Source organism: Galeopterus variegatus, unplaced genomic scaffold (assembly GCF_000696425.1).
Source record: "Galeopterus variegatus unplaced genomic scaffold, G_variegatus-3.0.2 Scaffold1749, whole genome shotgun sequence".
Classification (NCBI taxonomy): Eukaryota; Metazoa; Chordata; class Mammalia; order Dermoptera; family Cynocephalidae; genus Galeopterus; species Galeopterus variegatus.
The window spans coordinates 272,031-296,313 of record NW_007727860.1 but is presented as its reverse complement, the minus strand read 5'-3'; the positions used below and the strand labels follow the sequence as shown (position 1 = coordinate 296,313).

General features: G+C 41.9%; 1 protein-coding gene across 1 annotated transcript in view; it reads right to left on the bottom strand.

The window, feature by feature from the left end:
• The window catches only part of LOC103595339 (ras GTPase-activating-like protein IQGAP2), a gene marked incomplete at its 3' end in the record, with an annotated part of 150,237 nt that overhangs the window by 59,558 nt on the left and 66,396 nt on the right, over positions 1-24,283 (bottom strand). Inside the window, exon 3 of the mRNA XM_008578724.1 lies at positions 1,159-1,315. Within this exon, the coding sequence (XP_008576946.1) occupies positions 1,159-1,315 (157 nt within the window). The remainder of the gene's footprint in view (positions 1-1,158; positions 1,316-24,283) is intronic.

The window sequence follows — 24,283 nt, the reverse complement described above, 5'->3', positions numbered from 1 at the left end:
TGAGCGAGGCGCGGGAGCAGCACCGAGGGTTGCGATCCCGTTGCCGGTCCTAGTCCGGTACGGGGGCGACACTGAGGGTTGCGATCCGTTGCCGGACACGGAAAAAAGACAAAAAGGGAAAAAAAAAAAAAATTGGGGCCGGCCCCGTGGCTCACTCGGGAGAGTGCGGTGCTGACAACACCAAGGCCACGGGTTCGGATCCTATATAGGGATGGCCGGTTAGCTCACTGGCTGAGCGTGGTGCTGACAACACCAAGTCAAGGGTTAAGATCCCCTTACCGGTCATCTTTTAAAAAAAAAAAAAAGAAAGTAGACAGAAGAGCATAATGAACTCCTACGTACCCATCATCCAGCCTCAACGATTACGAACTTGTGGCCAGTTTTGTATCATCTACCCACTCTCTCCAATTATTGTGAAGCAAATCCTAGATGTATCATTTTATCTGTAAATACTTCAATATGTGTCCCTAAAAGATCAGTACTTTTTTTTTTATTATTAACATAAGATTGGTGTTTGTTGTGATTTTGTTTGCTCCCCCTTGCTCCTTCCAAATTTAAATAATGGTTTTTCTAAAAGGGCCATGACAGCTTTTTATTTCCTGGTCCTTCCCAAATTAGCCGTAGAACAGTTCTTAAAACTAGTTGCATATAAAAAGCCTAGTCTTATTCTGTTTTAAACACCAAATGGAAAAGAATTCCTACCTGATCATTCAACATTACTACTCATTTTGTCACATGGGCCCTAACTCTTCAGGGCCACAAGTTCAAGTCCCAGCTGGGTCCCTTATTCCTACATGAGAACATGGGGGATAATAAACTGTGTCAGTGGTGGAAAAAGGAGGGGTAGTGTGCCCCACTCTCACATTTACTGGCACTAATAAAGTTACAAATGACCTCCACGAAGAAATAAGGGGGTGGGGGGAGCGTTGCGAAGCCCCACAAATCAGAGGTCTCTCAGCTTCAGCACAGAAATAGAAGTATTTTGCTTTTTAAAACTGCTGCTGCCTCAAGAATGATTATTAACAGGCCCAAAGACCAAAGACATCCCTCCTCCCACAAAATCCTTATAGAAACACTAAGAGTAAAAGAAGGGAAAGGAAATGAAATACCAAACTTTCACTTTAAGCTGGAAGCCAAAAGCAATGAGATTTCAATTACCTTATAACGTGTTTGTTCCACATCATAGATCTTTTTCTCTGATACCATTTTCGGGGCAAAGAACTTGGCTAACTTTGCAAGGTAAACTCCGTTCCGGAGCCCTTCTTCCAGTTCAGTGGTTGGTGGCAATTCTTCAACTAAGCAGACTTCCATCCACCTAAAAGGATTAAAAAAAAAAACTTACTGTGACTCCAGATGGGTAACTTTCTGTAAATAAAGACATGAAACATTTCACCGTGTGTGTTGAAGACAAAGGGAACAGGATCTGAAACATGTTTAGGTGTCACTGGTAGAAAGTGAGGACTTTCTGGGTGGGACAAGGACTCAGAACATGAGATGAACACGGGGGAATAAAAGCCCAGAGGAACTGAACTCACTGCCATGCCAGAGCTTGTCAACTTCACCTTCATCTGAGTCTCTGCCAACTCTCTTTTGTGCCAAAGAGGGAAAAAACCAAACCATTTTGTATGGGTGGAATTAATCTTGCTGACATTAAAGAAAAAATAATTCTAAGTTTACGAGCCCTTAACAGAGGCAATTCTTGTAGGGGTTGTGCCTTGGGGAGAGTGTAGTCCAAAGGACTGCAAAATCTGCAGTGGCCTCAGTCCAAAAACGACTATCAGGAAAGGTAGAAAGGCATGGAAAAGGGACATCAGAAATTCAGAAAACAGACACGGTCTTCTTTAAATAATACACACTCCTTTTTCTAACACCAGGAGCTTGTACAACACATTTACCTTTTTGGGAAGATATAGTACTTACTTGGTTCTGAAAAAATATTTTAGATAGAACAGATAAAATCTTAGGACACCGTGCCAGTATCATAGAAAAGAGAGCACCAAGGTCATTACTAGCTCAAGGATACACAGTGGGAAAAGCACCAGGCCAGTTCACATTTCACCCTTGTGTGCCAAGAATCTGCCAGAGTTACAAGATAACGCAATTCCTGTCCCTTCTCCAGTAACGAGTACCTACTGTAAGATCCAAGAGGGAGGTGTGCAGTTCTCAGTGGCGGAGCCCCCCAACTCCCTGCCACCCAGCCTCTGATCCACAAACAAATCAAAAGATTAGTGTGAGCACCATACCTGTACAGATCAGCACAACAGCAACTGATCCTGTCAACGTTTGGAAGACTGTAGAGCACTGCGCTGCAATGTTAATAACTGTTTCTGATTCAAGCTGCAAACACCGTGAAATGTCTCCACTGCTTATAGCTCTATTCAACATTTTTTAAATGCTCAACAAGCCCCTAATAGGTAAGGAGTAATTACTGACTACTTAGAAGGCAGTATAAAAATGAAGGATATGAGAAAAATATAACATAAGCCCCGCTTTTGAAGAGCATTAAATACAGTTGAGAAGGCAACGCAATTCCAAAGAAAAACCAGAGAACCATATAAGAGAGGCTGTTCTGTCCAGTGCTGCCTGGTGAGGCATAAAAAGGAAAAGTTTGGGACTCAAGTGGGATCAGCGGGTTATCACTGGAATGATCAAGGAAGACACTGCAAATGTGGTAGGACCTGAACTTGGTCTAGAGGAATGAACTACTTGGAAAGGCAAGGAGAGAAATGGAAGCTGGGGAGCAGGGAAAACTAAAGGCATAAAAGATACATGGCTGACACGTGCAGAAAACCGAGAGAAGATGTGAGGCCTTTGGGGCCCATGGGGAGGAAAGAGAAATGACACTGGGCACACACAGTGAAGCAGGGCTCCGGACGAGCTAGCATGTAAGGAGATGCATTGATATTTGTTGCCACAGGAAGCAGGGAGCTCCTGGCAGCTTCACAGAAGAGGAGTGACATGCTGACAGTGGTAATTAGAGAAAATTTATCTGGTATGATGGATGCCTCAGAGACAGTTTTCCATCAGGCCTTTCCCATTGTGAGGTGCTGAGAGACTGGATTAGTCAGAAGAAATAGCAAGGGAGGAAACCAAGAGACGTTTCAAGGAAACAGTAACAGGACTTGGTGACAGCTTACAAAAGGGGGTTGAAGGAGAGAAACATCACCAGCCAGGGACAGGCTCATGATATGACAGAAGCTCTCAGAAGCAGAACTCAGAGAGGACGATGAACTTGGCTTTTCACAGATCATGTGCAAGGTCAGTGAGGGATATTTGGTTTATATGAGCCTTGCTTCAAATAAACTGAAGTAAGAGTGCCACGGACTTTTTGAAAGCTAAATTTTTTTTAAAGTAAGAAATCAATAACAACACTGCTTCTAAAATAATCCAGCCAAGTTAAGAGCCAACACACTAAACTAAGTTTCTAATCTAAATAAACTAATTAGAACATTAAAGCTATTTCATATTAAAACAAAATCTGTTTTCAAATATCTTGAAAAACTTTAAGAAATTGGTTTTTTATACAACAAGATATAAATGCTTTATAACAACCTGGTAATTGAGGTATATGTGTGAGGGGTGGGGGGTAAATTGACCGTTGGTGGCAGGAGTGGGGGCATATCTCACAATTGGGAGCATGAGGTAAGATGCTAAAATAAAAAACTCTGAAATATGATATTTTAGACTTAGGCTAATTAAAACTTAAAAAAGAGATAATCACACTTATTTTTGTCTATATTAGAATATATGTGCAATTGGCTTAAAACACTGATGATACCAAAAAGTCAAGTTAGCTACAGCCTATTTAAAATATAGCCATGGCTAATACTCATGACATTATGAACTGCTCGAAGGCTAAGGCCACCTCTTCTTTCTCTACAATCCCTTTGTTCCTGGCAACTTGTTTACACATAGTGGGTACCCAATACATGGTTATTAAGTGAAAGATTCTGACTGCTTAAGAAAAAATTTTTCAAGCATCACAGTTATATCATAAAATCTTTTAAGGGGCCAGCCCGTGGCTCACTCGGGAGAGTGCGGTGCTGATAACACCAAGGCCCCGGGTTCGGATCCCACATAGGGATGGCCGGTTCGCTCACTGGCTGAGCGTGGTGCTGACAACACCAAGTCAAGGGTTAAGATCCCCTTACCGGTCATCTTTTAAAAAAAAATAAAAATAAAAAAAAAAATAAATAAATAAATAAAATAAAATCTTTTAGGACGTTGCCAAAGACTTACAAAATGTTGCATTTTGCAACATTAGGTATCCATGGAGATATCTGCTTTTTACTGCCTTGAAAGTCAAAAGATGATGCTATTATTATCAATGATAACTAGTACTTATTAAACATTATTTTGTGCAAGAACCTGGATTTAATACTTTATGGGATTATTGTTTAATCTTTCTGATCATCCCATAAAGAAAAGGTGCTATTAGGATTACCATTTGCAGGTGATTTTCTGATATTTTTCTCAGATTCTAATGACTTTCTGAGATGATTGATTTCTCAGCTTTTCTGGAGCTCAGAAAAGCCCAAGGCCATACAACTAGTAAGTAAAAGAACTTGACAAAGCTGCCAGGGTCTCTGCTTCTCAAATTCCAACCTCGCCAAACAGAAGAATAAGTCCTCCAGTCCAGGCTCACAGTCTAGCGTAAAAAAAAGTGACAACAAGACACTCCAAGCTACTTCCAGAGTGATAGTAAGAGTTCCATGGTTTAGAGTCACAAATGCTGTCACTGCTCCAGTATAAGGTCAGAGGATAGTGTATTCACTGTCAGGGTAGAGTCCATTCCTGGGGTTTCATTTGTTCTCAGAACTCCCTCTGTCACCCACCTGGCAATAGGCATGGTAAGTGGTCTAGGTTGCCTTTGTGGGAGCTGTAGCAAGACAGAGGGTTGCTATGGGAAGCTTAGAGCCTGCCCAAATGCTGTCACCTCCTCAAGAACTCCTGAGTGCCTAGAAAGGCTTTCAAAGACTCTCCTAATAATATACAACTTGGAAACTCCTATCGATTATCAGTCAGTAGTATATGCTCAATAAACACAAGACTACTCTTCTGGTACAGGTGGTAGACTGCTGACAGAATAATCAGGCAGGCTGGGTACTGAGCACTGCTCTAAATGAAACACCAAGTGCTCTAAATGAGCACTGTTTCTCACAATGAAACAGGAACCAGGATATGCAAACCTCTAAACTAGCGCACAGCCATTGTGTGGGCTGAATATCTTTTTGATCTTTTTTTTTTTTTCTTAAGTGTAAGGAAAGAGAACTTCAAGCACAGATATCATATCATTCAAACCAAAGGCTAGGGGGCTGCAGGCCAGGGTCTATGTTCCCTGTCCCGCAGATCTGTGTGGGGCCAAGCAGCTGGGCTGTGACTGCAGAACATGAGGGGAAGTGGTGTGCACCACCCCTAGGCCTGGCTTGGGAAAATCTCCCATGGATGAGCCTCCACTCTCTCCTGCCCTGTCTGCTGCCTGTATACTAAAGCCTATGGCAATCTTGAAAGAGAATATTGAGAACTTTCATCAGCCTGAGCCCCTGAATAACTGTGTGATAGACCCCTCTGCCACCCCGCTACACTACTGAACCTTACATGAGCAAGAACTAAACTTCTATTGCCAACCTCAACCTCAGAGGCTTAACAGTTACATGAGCTAATCGTACCTGGCCAAACCAATACGAATTCTAAGTGTGACATTTATGGTATGTTGGAGTCAAACTTCCTTTAACAATCACAATGTTGAGACAACTGGCCTGATGTTCAGGAAGTCTGGCTCTGTGATCACTAGCTGTATGTACTGGAACAGGTCACTTAAAACTCTGAGCACTCAGTTTAGTCCACAAGTCTAACATTATAGCAGAATTCAATACGACAGTGTAATAACATAATGTGACATTATGTTGTTTATTAATAGCTTAACTGAGAGAGAACTCACACAACATACACTCACTCTCTTAAGATGTACAATGCAATGGTTTTTAGTATATTCACAGGGTTGAGAGACCATCACCATTATCAATTTTAGAACATTTTCACCACCCCCAAGAAGAAACCCTTTACCAATTAAGTCACTCTTCATTTACCCACCAACCCCCAGCCCACTAATCTACTTTCTGTTTACACAATGCCTATTCTGGATATTTCATATGGAATCATACAATGTGTGGCCTTTTGTGACTGACTCTTTTACTTAGCATAAGGTTTTCAAGGTTCCTCTATGTTGTAGGATATATCTGAACTTCATACCTTTTTATTGCTGAACAATATTCCATTGTATGGATATATCACATTTTATTTATCTATTCATCAGTTTACGGACATCTGGTTCCCTCCCTGCCCCCGGTTTGGCTGTTACAAATACTGCTGTTATAAACATTGGTGAACAACTTTTTGCACAGACATATATTCTCATTTCTCTTGTGTATATATCCAGAAGTGAAATTGCTGGGTATTAGAGTAACTCTATGTTTAATCTTTTTTTTTTATTGTGATAAAAATGTACAAAACGTAAGATTTGCCATTTTAACCATTTTTAAGCATACAATTTGGTAGAATTAATTACATTCACAATGCTGTGTATCCATCACCTCTAACTATTTCCAAAACTGTTCTGTCAGCCTAATTTATGTTTAACCTTTTTAGGGCTTCCATACTGTTTTCCAAAGCAGCTGCACCATTTTCCATCCCCAACAGTGTACGAGGATTCTAATCTCTGCACATCCTCACAAACACTTATCGGTCTTTTTGGTTCAGCCATCCTAGTGGATGCAAAATAGCATCTCATCATGGTTTTGATTTTCACTTCCCTAATGGCTAATGATTGTGCATCTTTTCATGTGCTTATACCCCATTTGTATATCTTTAGAGAAATGTCTATTCAAGTCCATTGCTCATGCTTTAGTTGGATTATTTCTTTTTATTTTTGAGTTAGAAGAGTTCTTTACAGGCTGGCTGGTTAGTTCAGTTGGTTAGAACACCACCCCGCCACACCAAGGTCAAGGGTTTGGGTCCCTATACTGGTTAGCCACCAAAAAAAAAAAAAAAAAAAAAATTAAAAATTAAAAATAAGATTTCTTTATATATTTAGTATATATGACTTGAAAATATTTCCTCCATTCTATGGGATCTTTTCACTTTCTTGATGGTATCTTTTGAAACACAAAAGTTTTTAACTTGATGAAGTTTCACTGATTTCTTTTTTTTGTTGCTTGTGTTTTTAGTGTCACATACAAAAAACCAATGCCTAGCCAAAGGTCACAAATATTTACATATACGTTTTCTTCTAAGAGCGTTATAGTTTTAATTTAGGTCTTTGATCCATTTTGAACGATTTTTTGTATGTAGTATGAGGTGAGGGTCCAACTTCATTCTTTTGCATGTGGACATCCAGTTGTCCCAGCACCATCTGTTGAGAAGACTACACTTGTTGAATTGTCTTGGCAACCTTATTGAAAATCAATTGATTGTACATGTTTATTTCAAACTCTAATCTTGTTCCAATAATCTTTATGTCTGTAATTTCTGTATGGTTAGTATACAAAGTATGTATACACAGCATCAAGCTAGAGAGACTTCAAATGTCATTAAGAGGCTGTCTTCAAATTTAGCCTAAAAATTCACAGAAATGAAAACCAGAATTTAATTGGTCTGCCCCCCACCCCCTGCTCCTGCTACCCTTGCATTTACTTCTTCTTCCCTGTTCCTTCTATTGATTACTTTTATTGGCCCACAACACCACTACGTGACTGTCTCATCCCAAAGCAAACATTGAAGCTATTTCCAACCAACACGTTAATGGCTGCTAGAGAACCACCTCATTCATCTTCCTTTCCAGGGTGCAGGGACTACTTTCCTATCAGTATTGCTTGTTTCCTCTTCTCTCTGCAGGGATAACCTGAACTTTCCAGGCACAGAGAAACACAATGAAGTAAAAGGAATTCCCTTTTTATCATTTAAACAGTTCTTCAGCCTGTGTGTGTGTGTGTGTGTGTGTGTGTGTGTGTGTGTGTGTGTGTGTGTGTGTGTGTGTGTGTGTGTGTGTGTTTGGAATTGAGGTGGTTTCCATAAACAGCTCTATGTATAAATGTACAAGATCTGATCCAAGTGAGAGCGGAAGAAGGAGAATGGGGCAGGGGAGTCGGGACAAGGAGGAAGGGGAAAGAAAGGAGAAATTTTTCTAATTTTAGTTTAAGGCCAAAAAACCAAAAAACTAATTAATGTCATTCTCTCTTGCAAAAGACAAAAACAAAAAACCCCACAAAAATTCTGGAACAAATGACCCATTCTATTGTGCTACTTTGTGCCTCACAGAACACGCGAAAGCTGTTCTGTTGAGGCATTTGCAATCTGAGTTATTATTCGGGAAATCACCAACTATATGTCTTGGTCTCTATCATACAGTGCTTGAGGAATAAATGTCCTGAAGGAAGAACTGCTGGCCAAGAACAAAAAATGTGTTTTTTTTACACAAACTCTGTTTTGATGCAGTGCCCAGAGATGCAGTTATACCAGCAGAAACACTGCTCACTTGGACTAAAGGGAACAGAGACAGGTCAAAATTGAAGGAAAACTATCAGAGTTCTGGGATTCTACAGGATGGGACAATAGAGCTCTCTGGCTGTGAACATGTGTTATTCTTTAAGAAAAGGGAAGAATGATTCCTAAAGCTGCCACTCCCACAACATGCCCAAAGTGCACAGGCCCAAGGGTGAGGCTGTCTCTGTCTCAATAAGCCAGGCTGACACCACCCAGGGCCTCGAAAGCAGGACTGCCACCCAGGACCTTGGGGAGAGACTGCCACCCCACTGGGCCTGGAGAACAAAGCATTAAGTAAAAAAGATTATTCTCGAGCCTTAAAATCTAATGTAATCTCTGCTGCTAGTTCTGGATTTGCTTTGGATCCATGACCCCTTTCTTCTTTCCAATTTCTCCCTTTTAGAGTGGGAATGTCTATCCTATGCCTGCCCCATCACTGTATTTTGGAAGCAGATAACTTGTCTGGTTTCACAGGTTCACAGCTGGAGAGGAATTTTTGCCCCAAGATGAATCATACCTTGAGTCTTACCCACGCTTGATTTAGATGAGATTTGGACTTAGAATTGATGCTACAATGGGTTATGGCTTGGGCTGTTGGAGGTGGGTAAATGTATTTTGCATGTGATAAAAACACGAATTTTGGAGTGCAGAGGGTGGAGTCTTACAGGGAGAATTGTGTCCCCTCCAAATTCAGATGTTGAAGTTCTAACCCCCAGTACCTCAAAATGTGACTAGATGAGAGAGGGTCTTTGAAGAGATGATTAAGTTAAAATGTGGCCATTAAGGTGGGCCCTAATCCAATCTGACTGGCGTCCTTATTAGAAGGTGAGATTAGGGAACAGAGAGAGAGAGGCACCAGGGCTGCAAGCTTACAGAGGGAAGACCGTGTGAGGACACAGTGAAAGGCAGCCCTCTGCAAGCCAAGGGAAAAACCAACCCTGCGGACACTTTCATGTTGAATTTCCAGCCTCAGGAACTGTGAGAAAGTAAATTTCTGTTGTTTAAGCAACCCAGTGTGTGGTATTTTGTTTATGGCAGCCCAAGCAAACTAATACACTAGCTAAAATATCAACCCCCATTATCCTCTAAAACCTCTTGTACAATTTTTTTTCTCTTCACTGCATTTATTACTACCTGGTAAATTATATCATATTTATTGGTTTGACTGACTCACCCACTTAGAGTGTAAACTCCATAAGAGCAAAGACCCTGTCTGTCTTGAGAGGCATATAGCACAATGGTTAAAAGCACAAACTCTAGAGCCAGATGCCCAAGACTGAAGCCAAGCTCTGCTGCTTGCTAGTTATGTACCCCCTGGGTAACTGACTGAATTTGTCTGAGTCTCAGTTTCCTAACCTGGAAGATTCGGACAATAACAGTACTGCTTCAGGAGGTGGTTGTGAGTTAATGCAAGAAAAGCACTAGAACAGTGCCTGGCACACAGTAAGCACCCTTAGCGGTAATTATTGTAGCTTTTACTGCTCACGGCCATATCCCAGGACCATCCTGCTGCCCAACTGCCAATATAATCACTGTTCACATCTGTCCTTCAGCACTATTTGTCTAGCTGTCCCCTGCAGTATAGACTTCCTCAGGCAGCAACCATGCCAGCATTTTATTATGTCAACTAGGACTTCTCTCATCATAGTCATCATAGCCCCTTAGCTAATCCACTCCTCCCCTTTCCTCCTCCCCACCACACTCTACTGTCTTGCACGAGTTACAAACTTAAATGCCATTTAGCAGGGGCTATATAAATATTTGCACATGTTCATGAGAGCCAAGTTTCCACTATAATAGGGCTCCCTCCATTATGATAATGCCAATCACAAACAATTGCAGCTCACATTTACTTAGCACACTGGCTAGCACTTAGCAGGCACCTGGCATTTATATGAATGGATTCTCACACTAACCTGATGAGATCATTATTATTCCCCTTTGATGGAGAAGAAAAGAGAGGCTCAGGAGTTAAGTGACTTGCTCGAGATGACACAGCTCTAGTAAGTGGCTGAGCTATGATTTAAATCCAGGTTGTCACCTCCACAGCACACATCTCCACCACACTCTGCTCTGCTCTGACAAATCATTTCAGATGAATGCGGTGAACAGGGCTTATGCTCACTTCCTGGGAATGTTCACTTCTTAAGTGGAAACTCACAGTTAAGCCTTCTCTAAAACTAAAATAAGCTGGTTCAGATCTTCATAAACTATGTTTTCCTAAAGCAAGGTGTACTTGTGCTCTAATACAATATGAACATGAACACACTCTTTGGAAGTGGCTGAAGAGGCTGCTGTCACCTTCAGTAATGCCTGTGGGGTACAGTTCACTAGACCTTGGGTCCCTGAAAACCTGGCGTCAGACTTGGCTCTGGAACTTATTAGTCATGATGACCTTGGGGTGCAACAACCTCTCTGGACAGCAATTTCCTCTTTCAGAAAATTGGGTACAACACCAGCTACCTCACAGAGATGTCATGAGAATGAAAACAGATAACCATATGTGGAATCACCTAGTAAAAAGGTACCCAGCAGGCAATAGGTGCTCAAGAAACAATTGTTCATAAAAAGAAATAAAAAGGAGGTAGACAAGTGGGCATATGGTTAAAGTGCAATGCTCCAAGGATCCACCACACTGTTCTCCATGAAGCAGTCTGGACACACATATCTGAGCAAATAAGATCCAAAGGCTTCTTGGGTGGACAGTGCTGGGGGGCACAACACCCTGCAGGAAAACATGCTGGCTAAAGGGCCTTGGATAACTGAGCTCAAAAATGGGACTCAGTCAACGTGGCTTGCCTAGAACTTGCTACAGGTGAGATGAAGCTGTCTTGCCCATTTGCAGTGCAAAGCACCTTCCGTACTGCAAGATAACCATGAGCTGGGGTACAGAGGAATGAAACAAAAGTCCTTGGCCACAGTTTCCTGGTACGTCAACACTTACTATCTGGGGCTTCCGCATAAATTTTAGCCTAAATAACAACTTCAGACTTGATGAAGCAGATTCTCCTTCCTGGGTTTGTCTGCACTGTGCACATGATCTAACCACAAAGTAATCACTGTTCTAGCACATTTAAGCATTTCTTTGCCCCAAAGTAGGCAGGAAAATGAAAGCAGCAAGTTTAATAAGATCACTGTAAACTTACCTAATTTGCCACAATTCCTTCCTGCCCTTGACTCCCCTTTGACAGTCCTTTTCTACTTTCCAAAAAAATAGTCAATATGGAATTGTTAAATAGGGACATTCTACAACACCAAGAGAACACCATAGCTAAAGCCAGGCCATATTTCAACACAGAAGAAACATAATTGGCAAAACCTGTATCCAGTATGGATTTCCTTCCTTCTCTTCCTGCCCTTAAACTACAGGTACCTAATGTTCAAAGTTAACCCTTTCTTGGAGGTGGGGAATGAGGAAGAGATGTAAAGACTGATTCCTCTAAAGTCTAAAATCTCAAGAGAGACTAGCTCTCAGCAGAAGAGGTAGTAACAACATGAGAAGGCACTACTGAGAAATTTAACCATGCGAGATGCCATTTTTCTACCATTTTCAGAGTGCCAGCTTCCTCTAGCTATGTCCTCTGCCCAGCCCTTATTGATTTCCCCCCACTCCCACCAGCTGTACCAAGGAAGTGACAAATGGGGACTCACTAGATGCCATCAATCATTGTCACCAAGAGGAGAATGAAAAGAACCCAACATATGTTCTCACAAACGCCTCCCACTTTCCACTCCCACCTTCTCCTCCTCCTCTTCACCGACACACAATCTTTATAAGCAGTAAGCCACTTTTTAATAGCCCCTCATGGAAATGTATGAGGGGGAGAGAGGAGAATTATCCAAAGAACCATTCTTTTTTTACATGTGTGTCTCTAGTTCCATACAGTTCACAGTTCGTGCACTCCCCAGGCCAGAATGAAACAGGGCTGCATACCGCCTGGCTGCTGCCAATCCCAACCACGGTGGGCAGGAGGACTGAGGACTAAACCCACGCTGCTCTTGTGCAGGAGGGACGGCTGAAGAGAAGAGAGGCACAGTGCAGGTAGCAGATGGTACTCTCTGCGACTCATTCTGAAGACAGAGAACCAGGAGTTCCGTATTTCTCTGCTGACCACCATGACACTTAATAGATCAATTCCTATGGCAACAGCTCTAAGTATAATACACTAAAAATAAAACGGGGATGTTTTAAGTGGAAGATAAACACTCATGTTCACTTCTGGGAATACAGCAAGAGGCAGAATGTGGCAACTTGCATCACAGACCATAGAAGAATTTCTCTCTTTGACTCCATAATCCCCAATTGGGCATCTATTCCGGCTAGATAATACAAGAAAATAAAGTCAGCAACAACAGAGACCAACTATATGCATGAGAATATTAATCACGATATTAAAAAATAAACAACTTATAAGTCTGATGACAGGAGAGATTATGAAGATATGATGTATTATATAGATGAAATACTATGTAGCCATTAAAAAATATAATGACAACTTAGCAAAATGGAGAAAAGTTGATATAGTAATTAAAATGATAACACAGTACATGCACTTTTTATCATGTATGTCCACATACGCAAAAGTTAGAAAAGTTGATGCATTAGGTTGATGAAATAATGGAGTTTCCTAAATTTGTTTTGAATTACTGTTTGTGATAAACAAAAATTGAGATAAAAGAAAAATTTGTGTGAAAGCCACCACAATTACTTCAACCATTTTTAAAATCTCAGTTCTGCCCTACAAAGATAAGATGCATACCTAGCAAAATGGATGGAACCTTCAGAGCCTAGTGAAAAATCTAAGGAGCGAATGAGATAGCCATACCATTTGCATAAGTTAAAAATACTTACACAAGATGACATACTTTCCAAGAACACATACAAACCTTAATGATATACTTTACACAAATCAGAATGGTTGCCTATGGGAGGAAGGGGACTAGGCATAAAAGGAAATAACTTTTAGGAGACCCAACATACACCAGTGCCCACTGTGTGCCCATGACACCTTATACCATGCTCTGAGGAGGTGGTCACCTCCACCCTTGCACCTGAGGACCTACAGTAGGAGCAGGCATGGTTTTAAGATGGTTATATTTATAGTTATAACTCTACATAGTTATCTCTATATACAGTTTTCTATATGACTATTTCATATATAACTATTCAGAAATTGCCTTGTAACACCAAACTTGCAGGTTCAGATCCCTGTACTGGCCAGCCACCAAAAACAAAACAAACAAAAGAAATTATTCCCAGTAGGCTACAAAAGAAACTGGAAAGAGTAGTTACCTCTGGGGAAGGGAACTGGGGAGGAAGAAAAGTTAATTTTCACTGTGTACCCTCTTTTGAACCCTTTAACTTTTGTACCATGTGCAATACATGACCAAATAAAAATTTTAAAGCAACCACCTACTCTACACGTATAATATTACAAAATAAGCCTAAGAGGTAAATGTTCAATTATACCAAAACCAGTAAAAATCCAACCAAGTCCTCCTCTCTAAGCTGTACCCTGTTTTCTCTTAGCTGGATACCTCTCCTCCCTGGTCCCTTTCTCCCAACTCAACCACAAGCAGCTCACAAGGTGGCAGCATTTGCTACTGTGCTCAGCTGTACTTCCTTGATTTTACACCTAGGTAAATAATTAATTAGAGCCCTGCCACCCAGAATGTTTTCCTAGGGCCAAAGTTAGCTGGGGACCCCTGTGTCTCAACACTTCTTGGCTCTGAGAAGTAGATTCTTTGGTGAGCCATCACAGGCTGCAGAAAAGGCAGGAGCCCCTGAGTCCTTATACCTTTACAAATAAGGCACTTGAAAAATTTTAAAATGAAGGTCCTTTTCTTAAAAGTCAGTTTGTTTACTGTCTGCCAGCTCTTTGGTGAGAACAGCAGTAGCTGGGGTGGAATGGCTGTGGGAGCAGGAAAAAGATGACAAGGGGTGGCCGGGGAACACTGCCTGGGATGCTGGAAAGTGGTGCCTGCAGGGGGACACGCCCTCCAGCATGCTCAGAACTGGGTACCCTAAATGCCATCCACAGTGGACTGTGGCTCAGAAAACCTTCGAGATGAGGGAGAATTTCCAGACAGACCATTAAGTACCATTTCAAATGTGTAACAGTCTCATCATTGTTTTGTATTGAAATAAACATCAGAAATACAGAAAACTTTTTTCTGTGGCAAACCCTTACAACAGGGGGAAATGCAAGTCCACATAAATAAAAAGCAATCTGTCCCACCCACCTTGGGAAAAAGGACAGACAAGTGGAGCTTTTAGACGGAAGGGACAAGAAGAATCCAGAAAATAAACCTCTATGTAATAAGAAAATCAAAATTCAAACTCTACAGCTGAATCCCCTGTTCTGTTAGGAAGAAGCAGACAGACCAGAAAAGAACGACGGACACAAACAGAAACTGGCTGAGAGGCAGGAGACAAACAACACGACACCGAGACACACACACCCCACGAGCCTCCCATGATAGGAAGCACGAGACACCGGGACTGACTTCGTGAGTGACAGCGAGGTTTCCAGCTTGGCTGTCTGGACAAATGACTGAGAGGGCTCAGAGAAGAAACCTGCCCGAGGGCAGGTGAGTCCAAGAGCACAGGTGAGGAGGCAGGTCCACCTGAGGCACTGAGACCCGCCCTCACATTTACACCCTTCAGCCACCATCGAGGACTGGCTCATGACCACTCAAATGTCTCACCTTCAGTGAAGTCACTAGCGACCACACAGAGAGAGACGGGCTGAAAACCACAAGGAGAATCATGCGAAGGTTTTAGGGAACAGGAGCTGGTTATGAGAGAACTCTATTCTACTCCTGCGTTCTTAGGTTTCAGGAAATACGGCTTGAGCAACAGTACAGCCAGCCCTGTGCAGTAACAAATCATGCTGCAAGGGTGCTCGGGGCTGGCTTGGGTTTCACACAGCCTCCAGTTCATGGCTGCGAGACTGCCTTGCCCACTGCCTCCCACTTCTGATCATCTGTGAGACACAGGATCGGAAGCCAGCCAGTTGCCACCACTACAATCTAAACATCTGCGGATGTTACTAACTGTATTTCCTGACCATGAACGAAAAGTACTTTTATGTTATTATTCTAGCACATACACCGAATATTAAATGTATGGGCACACAGTCACACACAAACAAAGTTTTTACATATGTGAAAAGCAATATTTCTCAACAACATAACTGCTCAATAACATAACTTCTCAGTAACAAGCAGAGACTTAGAGTTAGGTGGCAACGAACTGAAGAGCCACAGAGACAGCCTAAGGCAGAGCTAAAAGACAAAATATGTGCCTCATGGACAGATATAAAACACAATCTCACATTGTTCCAGGTAAGAGGAAACAAATTTAAAGTGACTTTTAACCAGCAGGGACCAATCTGTTGGCAAAGACCTGTCTCCCAAGGGCTCGAGGCATGCAAGGATAGATAACAAGGAGATTTCAGATTTTATCAGGAGAGAGTGTCAGGGGAGGTATTAAGTAGCTAGGCAGAGCAGAAGTATTAGTCACATCCATTCACCTAAATTATTTACATAAATTGGAATAAATCCAGACTAACTTTAGCATCGGAAAATCTACTCTAGCAGGTTTGCAAAAAGACACCTGCAGGGGCAAGGCAGGTGCTGGTGAGGAGCACAGCTAGCCAGATGGGGGCTACTTGTGGGAACGTGGACCATGTTGGCCCGATCTTTGACATTTCCTGAGAAGTGAGATGTCCAGATTTTTACAAACTCTAATTTTTAAATACTCAGAACTAATTGAAAAATAGTTAAACATTTGGTATGTCCAGTGAAACACATCTGAACTTTTATAGTATTTCAAAGGGAGGTGAAAATGTGCTCCATGAGCGTGTTCTCAGATGGGTGCAGGTTGGCCCTGGGTTTGCAGGAAGAACAGTTGCTCTTCCCAACACACTCCTGAAAAATAGAGCTTCCTTAATGATTAAACAAACAAAATACATTAGACGACGCTGTGTAAAAGTAAAAGAGAGACATCAAAACCACAATGAAATATCACTGCACACTCATCAGGATGGCTATTATTAAGAAAAACGAAACAAATGTTGGTGAGGATGTGGAGAAATTGAAACCCTTGTGCACGGCTACTGGGAATGTGAAAATGGTGCAGCTGCTGTGGCAAACAGTTTGGAGGCTCCTCAAAAAGTTAAACACAGAAGTAGCATGTGATACACCATATGGTACACTGCACCCTAAGTAGTACTCAAAAGAATTATAAGCAGGGATTCAGATGTGTAATTGCACACCCATGTTCATGGCAGCATCTGACACAATAGCCAAGAGGTGGAAGCAACTCCAGTGTCTTTCAACAAATGAACAGATAAACAAAATGTGATATATCCATATGATGGAAAAGTATGCAGCCATAAAAATGAATAAAATTCTGGTAAATGCCACAACATGGATGAACCTTGAAGATATTATGTCAAGTGAAATAAGCCAGACACATAGTATATGATTCCACTTATATGAGGGACCTAAAATAGGCAAATTCATAGAGACAGAAAGTAGATTGGTGAATGCCACAACATGGATGAACCTTGAAGATATTATGTCAAGTGAAATAAGCCAGACACATAGTGTATGATTCCACTTATATGAGGGACCTAAAATAGGCAAATTCATAGAGACAGAAAGTAGATTGGTGATACCAGGGGCTGAGAGGAGGGGGAACAGGGACTTATTGTTTAATGAGTACAGAGTTTCAGTTCTGCAAGACGAAAAAGTCCTGGAAATGGATATTGGTGACAGTTGTACAGCATTGTGAATGTACTTAATGTCACTGAACTGTACACTTAAAAATGATTAAAATGGGAAATTTTATGTTGTATATATTTTACTACAGTAAAAAACAAAAATGAAAGAAAAAAACAGTGATATGCATAGAGAAAGTAGACAAAAGCAGGTGCCTTTCTTATGTGTCAGCTTTTTCAGCAACCAATACAGGAAACAAGCATCCCCCAACTACCACCCTTAGGTATTAGAGTCTGGCTATGCCCCTGATAAAGAGTCGCTCCACAGAAACCTTGTTGCTGTACGGGAATCTTCCCTGGGGCCATGGTGTATGGCTGTGCAGGTGGCACGCTGTGCACAGGAACCTAGACCAGGGGACCAGCCTGTGTTCCAGTGGCCAGGCCCTGTGCCTGGAGAAGGGAATGTCTTTTCCTTCTCAAAAAGACACTATAGGCTGATGGTAGCCCTGATCTTCCCAATCCTCAAATTGGTCTTCTCTAACTCCCCTACTGCTGTTCATGGTACTCTCTCCTTTCCTTGATCCCAGATTGAAACTGCAGTGTCATTCCCTGTTCTTGGTCCCGTCAGTCATTGGTTTCTGAGCTTCTCTCTCCTGCATCCCCTCCTCTCCACTCCCACTGCCGCTGCCTGTATTCAGCTTCTCTGACCTCTGGTCTGGACATCTACCTCCCACCTAGTGCTCCACACCTCCAGTGCCCCTCTCCTGGATGATCTAGTTTACATGCCACTGCCAGATTAATTTTCCCCAAATCAGGCTAATCATTTCCCTCACAGACTTCCAGTGGCTTCCCTTTTCCCTCTCGTATCTGCTGAATAAATGAACAGTGACTCACGGTGCAGCTTACTCACACCTAATCATCAACCATCAGAGTTCACTTTGCCCACTTCTTAGGTGGGTATGAAGAGGAAGCAGCAACTCAAACAATCTGTTCAAGAGGACGCAACTTTATATTTTCAAGTCCCTGAAATTGAAGAAAACCTGGGAAACCCTGAACCTCCTGTTCCTAAAGCTAATTAAAATGATGTGCGTGGAGACCCCTACAGCACCTTCCTCAGGTGAGATACGTTTTAAGCCTACCACTCGCATCTTGCACAAGTACCAACAAGTATTAAGCTGGTCCTGTCCTCCCTCTGATACTGCAGGAGAGGATGCTCAGGAAGAACAGCCCGGGCACTGCATGGCAGGTAATGACAGAAGATGTTGTTGAGTGGGGCTTTTTCCTTATTCTCAGAATTATGGGCAAGGCCCAAAGCTGAGGGCAATGGGGCTAAGTACCCTACTTAGAAAGCCATACACAAGTACAGACAGACGCTGCCTCCCATGCCTTCCCAAGAGGTCAGACGACCAGTCCTACTACCTGACCACAGTCCCTCCTGCCACCCAACCCCCAAGGAAAGGGAGAGTGGTTGATGTCAGCTTTGTGGGGAAGGCAAGTTTCTAGTGCAGGTACCATCTACTAGGAAGTACCATCTACTTCCCCAACAAGTTAGGTGTTATGGGAGGGTAGCTAGAAAATCACTGAGAGAGACTGGGGTTCCTGCAAGAAGGGGAGATGGACACCCTCTTCCTAATCTAGCTGCTTACTGAGCTGCAGACCCCACCAGCCCACCCTGGGCTGGTACTGCAGCAGAACGGAGCATGTCAGGGAGTTGGGAGAATAGGCATCCATCCCCTGGGTTGGTGGGGGGACGGGGCAGACACCCATTTCTGAGCTAGAGATTGGGAAGGTAGGAGGCCCACTGGAGGAGCCCCCCCCCCCCCCAGCAGGGCTTAAGGGAAGATTCTGGGTATAGTATTTCAGGAAAGAAGATTGGAATACTCCCAACTCCACGTCAGTTCTGTACAACCCCTGGACAGAATGCCAGAGGATAGAATGCAAGGGGACTGCAGTAGTTGGTGTAGTTCCTTCTGAAGGAGTGTGGAGGTTAGAGGGGCAGGAGCCCTGGGGCTGCCCTGGCAGCTACTGGGCCAAGCAACAGGACACGCACTGCAAGGAGGAGCTGGGCACAAATGGGGCACTGCCAAAGGGGACACTGCTCCCACAGAACAGGTTCTTCCAAAAGGAGGCTGGGGGAGGGGAGGCGAAACACAGCCCAAGAGAGTCACATACTATCTGAGCAGACACCCCAGAGGAACCTTCTCACCACCGACTACAACTTGGTGAGTTAAATATCTACTAGACCCTTGCTCCCCGTTTCCTGTCCTTGCCTCAATACCCTGGAGGAGCCAGAGCTCAGAAGAGAGAGTAGAGAAGATACAGAGCTTGAATATGAAATTAGGAACTTTAGAAAGACTAAGGAATTACAGAATATGCCTCATGTGTCATTCAGAGACTGGAAAGGCAGATTTAACAGAGCACAGTGATAAACACTGCCTAGAGAAAATTAAACTCATTTCATTCTGTTACCCCCAATGAACTGAGTGACGCTTCTCAAGAAACCAGTGACACTAACAGTAAGGCTAAATACACAGCAATCATAAACTCTCTCTAAACAATTGTGTGCAGTTGAAAAGTAGCATGACAGGATTGTATTCTAACTTGAGACAGGCAGAGGTCAGCTGTGGGTCCCTTGTGGCCCTGGGAAGAAAAGGGACACATGGCCCTACCCTCAAACTTCACCCCTTCTCTAGGTATTAATTTAGCAGGTAAATTAATGTGCATGCAACACCTACTATGTAGCAGGCAACACGTGTTACTTTACCTAACAGCTCTGCTAGGTAGTGGTGGTCCCCATATTACAGACAGCACTAAATCGAAATGTTACACCAGCGGTCCAAATGGTGAGACTGGGATTCTGACTAAGTCTGACTATAAACAAAAATGCATGCTGGTTCTGTCCCACTATACCAGCCTGTATGTTGAAGGACCTGCAAAGAGGGGTAGAATGAGCCCAGAGAAGAACTACAAATGTCCCTAGTGGTTTTAGAATTGGCAGCTGCTTACAAGCAATTTTAAAATGCAGAAGATTTTATTTACATTTTTAAAATCTATAAAATCCAGCACTGTGATAGGTTATTACAAATATAAAAACTAAGCCAATACATCCACCCCCTTCCCTAGTAACTCTCAGAAAAGAACACCACCAGCCTGACCTTTAGCAGAAAGACAAAAGCACTATTGAAAAAAAAAAAAAAAAGGCTAGATCTGAACAGAATGCACCAGAACTCAAACTTGCCTAGCTGTCTGCACTTTGGAATTTTGCAGTGTTTAATATCAACTATCCAAAACTGGTCCTGTGGGTCTCTCTGAAGTAATACTTTAATACTACTATTTCTACCCAGCTCTATAGGAAGCATTTTAGATAATCAAAAGTCCGTGGAAACCACTGTACAGTATACTACTCTGGACAGGCCTTTATTAACCTTTTAAAAGCATAAACCAGGGACTTATCTTAACCAAATTATCTCAGCAGTCAACCTCCCTGCTGGGTGAATCACTATGCAAATATCAGGGCTCTGCGTCACTGAAAATTGCTGAAAGGGACCTTGGTTCAGTAGCCCAAGATCTCTTTCCTAGCAATGTAAGCTATGCTTTAAAAGGTATTCTCAAACTTCACCCTCAAGATAGCTCTGGTACGAAGCTCACGCACTAAACTTATTACAAGTGAAAATGACAGCATCCAATTTCAGAATATCCCAAATTACCAACTTCCACAGTGACTATTCTTCCCTCTGCGATATTAGCAGGTAGAAATACATATAATTATGCCTTCCATTTTCAGAGTTAAAGAACTTTACTTTTTTTTTTATATCCTCTGTGAAAAGCTCAGTGAGTTTTCTAAACCATTTTCCAGAGGTACAGAAGAAATGGAGAAAGGTCCTAATATTTAAAACTGAAATGAAAAGTTGTATCTTAACCAATTCTTTTTTTTTTTTTTTAAAGACAGCACACAGTTCGACAGGAAACATTTTGCCAAAGCCAGTGTTCCTCCAAACTATTCAAGCATATGCTCTTAAATGGGTACATACTCGTAAGGAATAAAGAGTTCCAAGGAACAGATTTAAATTTAATGTTATTCCCTTCTCCTAGTTTATGTATTCATCAACCACAACCAATAAAACAAGAAATAATAAAACAAAGATTTTCTCTTAATTCTCATCACCATCCCTGTTTACCCCAGGTAATCACAATTCATCATATTTACTGTCAATTTTGCTTCCAGAGCTCTCTGTGATTTGCATTGCATTGGTGAGGTTAACAACGGCTTCGAGCTAAAGGACAGTACCAGCTACACAAGCTTGTCTCTCTGCCTAGACCACAGTAATCATCAATCTTTTTCTAGAAGAGGCAGAGAAAAGCTTCTTAGGGACTGACTCAAGCCATTCTCTCCCAGGTGAGCTTCACATAATCACACTGGGCCCCTATGCTCATTGAACACTTTGTTGTCACCATCTTGAAATTCTTAATTTTTGAACTAGGGGTCCCACATGTTCATTTTGTAGTGGGCCCTATAAATCAGGTAGCTGGCCCTGCACAGATCTGATTTTTTTTTTTAATGCTACTGAGTTGTTAAAAAAAAAAAAGTTTTATTATATACCATACCTTACAAGGTTTTTACTCTACTTTAAAAAGCAGATGCTGGTATTTTTTATACTTTCAAATCCAATACAGGTAAAGTATCCCTCAGCCAAATCACTGCAAAAGGTTTCTAAACTCTTTTTTTCCAGATCCACTCTTGCCTACTGCCTGCCTGTCTTTACAACCCAAAGTTCTTGTGTTGTACAAATCTGATCTGCTCACTCTGTGTAAAACCCTCCCACAGCATCCACTGTCTTCAGCATGAGACTCAAAGCCATCAGCTGCCGTGATGCCCTGAGCTCCAGACCCTGCCTGCCGCTTGGCCTCACCCTGTTCCTCACCTCCTACGTCTCTACCTCACTGGCTTTCTTTCAGCTTCTGGAGCGCGCCGTGCTCCGTCCCACCTCACAGCCTTGGCACCTGACATTCTCTCTGCCCAAGGGACAAATATTTCAATCTGTGTCCAAGGATTTAGATAAAGTCAGGCAGAAAACCTGGATTCAAACTGACAATAATTACCAGCTTTAATTTATTAAAAGGAACACAAGAGGGTTTAAAAGGCTTACAATTTTTAGCAAATGTTTTTCACTCACACTATGCTTTGGGCTACTTTCCCAGTGGTGAAGATAATAAGCTTCAATCTATCTACGAAACCCAGGACAATATGGAGATATCTAGGGATGGTTAGTTTAGTAAGTTTTTTAGATCAGGTTAATCGGGCCTTTAAAGTCATCTTCATGACCTTCACTGACCCCTGAAACACAACATTCTCAAACAGCTTGAAAGAGTTTTGGGAAAACAAACTGAAAAGTATTAGTGAATTAAAGCTCACTTGAAAGAAAATGTTATATATGTTCTTTGAAGGAATTTAACTATTAGAGCTGATAAAAGATGCATACAAAAAATATTTAAGTAAAAACTTTTCCTGCTCAGAAGAAATAAGTTGCCTGCAACTGTTTTCTCATGAGTCACAAATGTCCAGCTACTCACAGATTTTTAGTTCTCCCTCTGTTTAAATGCTCTGATAGTAAACTGGTCAAGAAAGCTACATGTAGGAACTTTCTCAGTAGGGTATGTGCTTTTAAAACTGAGACTCCATCTCATCTTAATCAGTAGGGTATTTATCAATAATCTATCACTCTCCCCCACACCATCTCCATTAACTAGCCCATTGATTACTCTTATTCCAGTGGCCATAATATATGATGCTGACTTTTCACAAAAGAATGTTGAAATTACTAGCTCTCCATTTGGGAAAAATTAAGTTGGAGTCCTACTGTTCACAAAAATACTGCAGATGGCTCAAACCTCAAAACATTAAAAAATTTCAACTATTAAAGCATTAGAAGAATAGATATGGTAATGTGTTTATAACCTTGGAGAAGGAAGGCCCTCTTAAGCCAGACACAACAAAAAAAGTCACACAGAGAAAAATTATTTATGGTGCCTTTGATGTAGTTCAATTTCCCAAAGTTAAAAAGCAAGGCCAGGCTTAGAGGAAATATTTGCTACATAACAAAGGATTAGTACTCTGAAAATATAAAAAACTACAAATCAATAAAGACGAGTTTTTTCAATTGGGCAAAAAGATATTAACAGGCAATTCATAGAGAAGAAAAATTAAAGTGCTCAATAAACACATAAAGAGCTTCCTGGTAAAGGAAAAAAATAAAATAGTGAATTACAGGTGTGTTTTTGCTTCAAAAGATGTAAAAATTTAAAGATCAATTTTATTCGTGACATATACCTGAGACCCTGTTGGTGAGTAATTTAATAGTGTTCTATCGAACAACCCCTATGATCCAGTAATTCCACTTGTAAGTCTCTAGTATAGAGAAAAACTTGCACTTACACATGTAATTAGGATGCTACACTGAAAGTTTTGATTATAACACAAGATACTAGCAATATTAGATACAAAAGTGAGTTATAAAAACAGTCTGTCCTGGAAAATGTGCAAAAGGGAGATAACTGGGAACCAAGCCTGAGCTCCTCTCTTACAGTAAGGGTCGAGAGAAAGATCTGAGGAAGGATTTCTTTGGAAAGAGCTACAGTGATATTGCCATTCAACCTCATCTCCCTATGGGGTGGGGCGGTAGGGCGGGAATATCAGCTTTTTATCTCACAAGAGGGTTTTCAATGAAACCAGTTGGTGGGGGGGCTTGATTTGAGTCCTCCACCACTAAAAAGGCACAGAGATCTGGTGTCTGACTCTCCTGGGAATGTAGAACATGAGAGAGAGCTGGTGGCCAAGGAGTGGAGGAAGTCGCCACTGCACTGGACCCAGCCCTCCTCTCAGAGTCTGTGGGGGCAAAGAGTGCTTGATGACTGGGGTGGTTCACAGACAAGAATGAGCCAATCCAGGACTTGTCTTAGGTCCAGTCCTCAAAGGCTGTCTGGAGGGTAAACATGACCACAGGAGGCAGAACTGGACA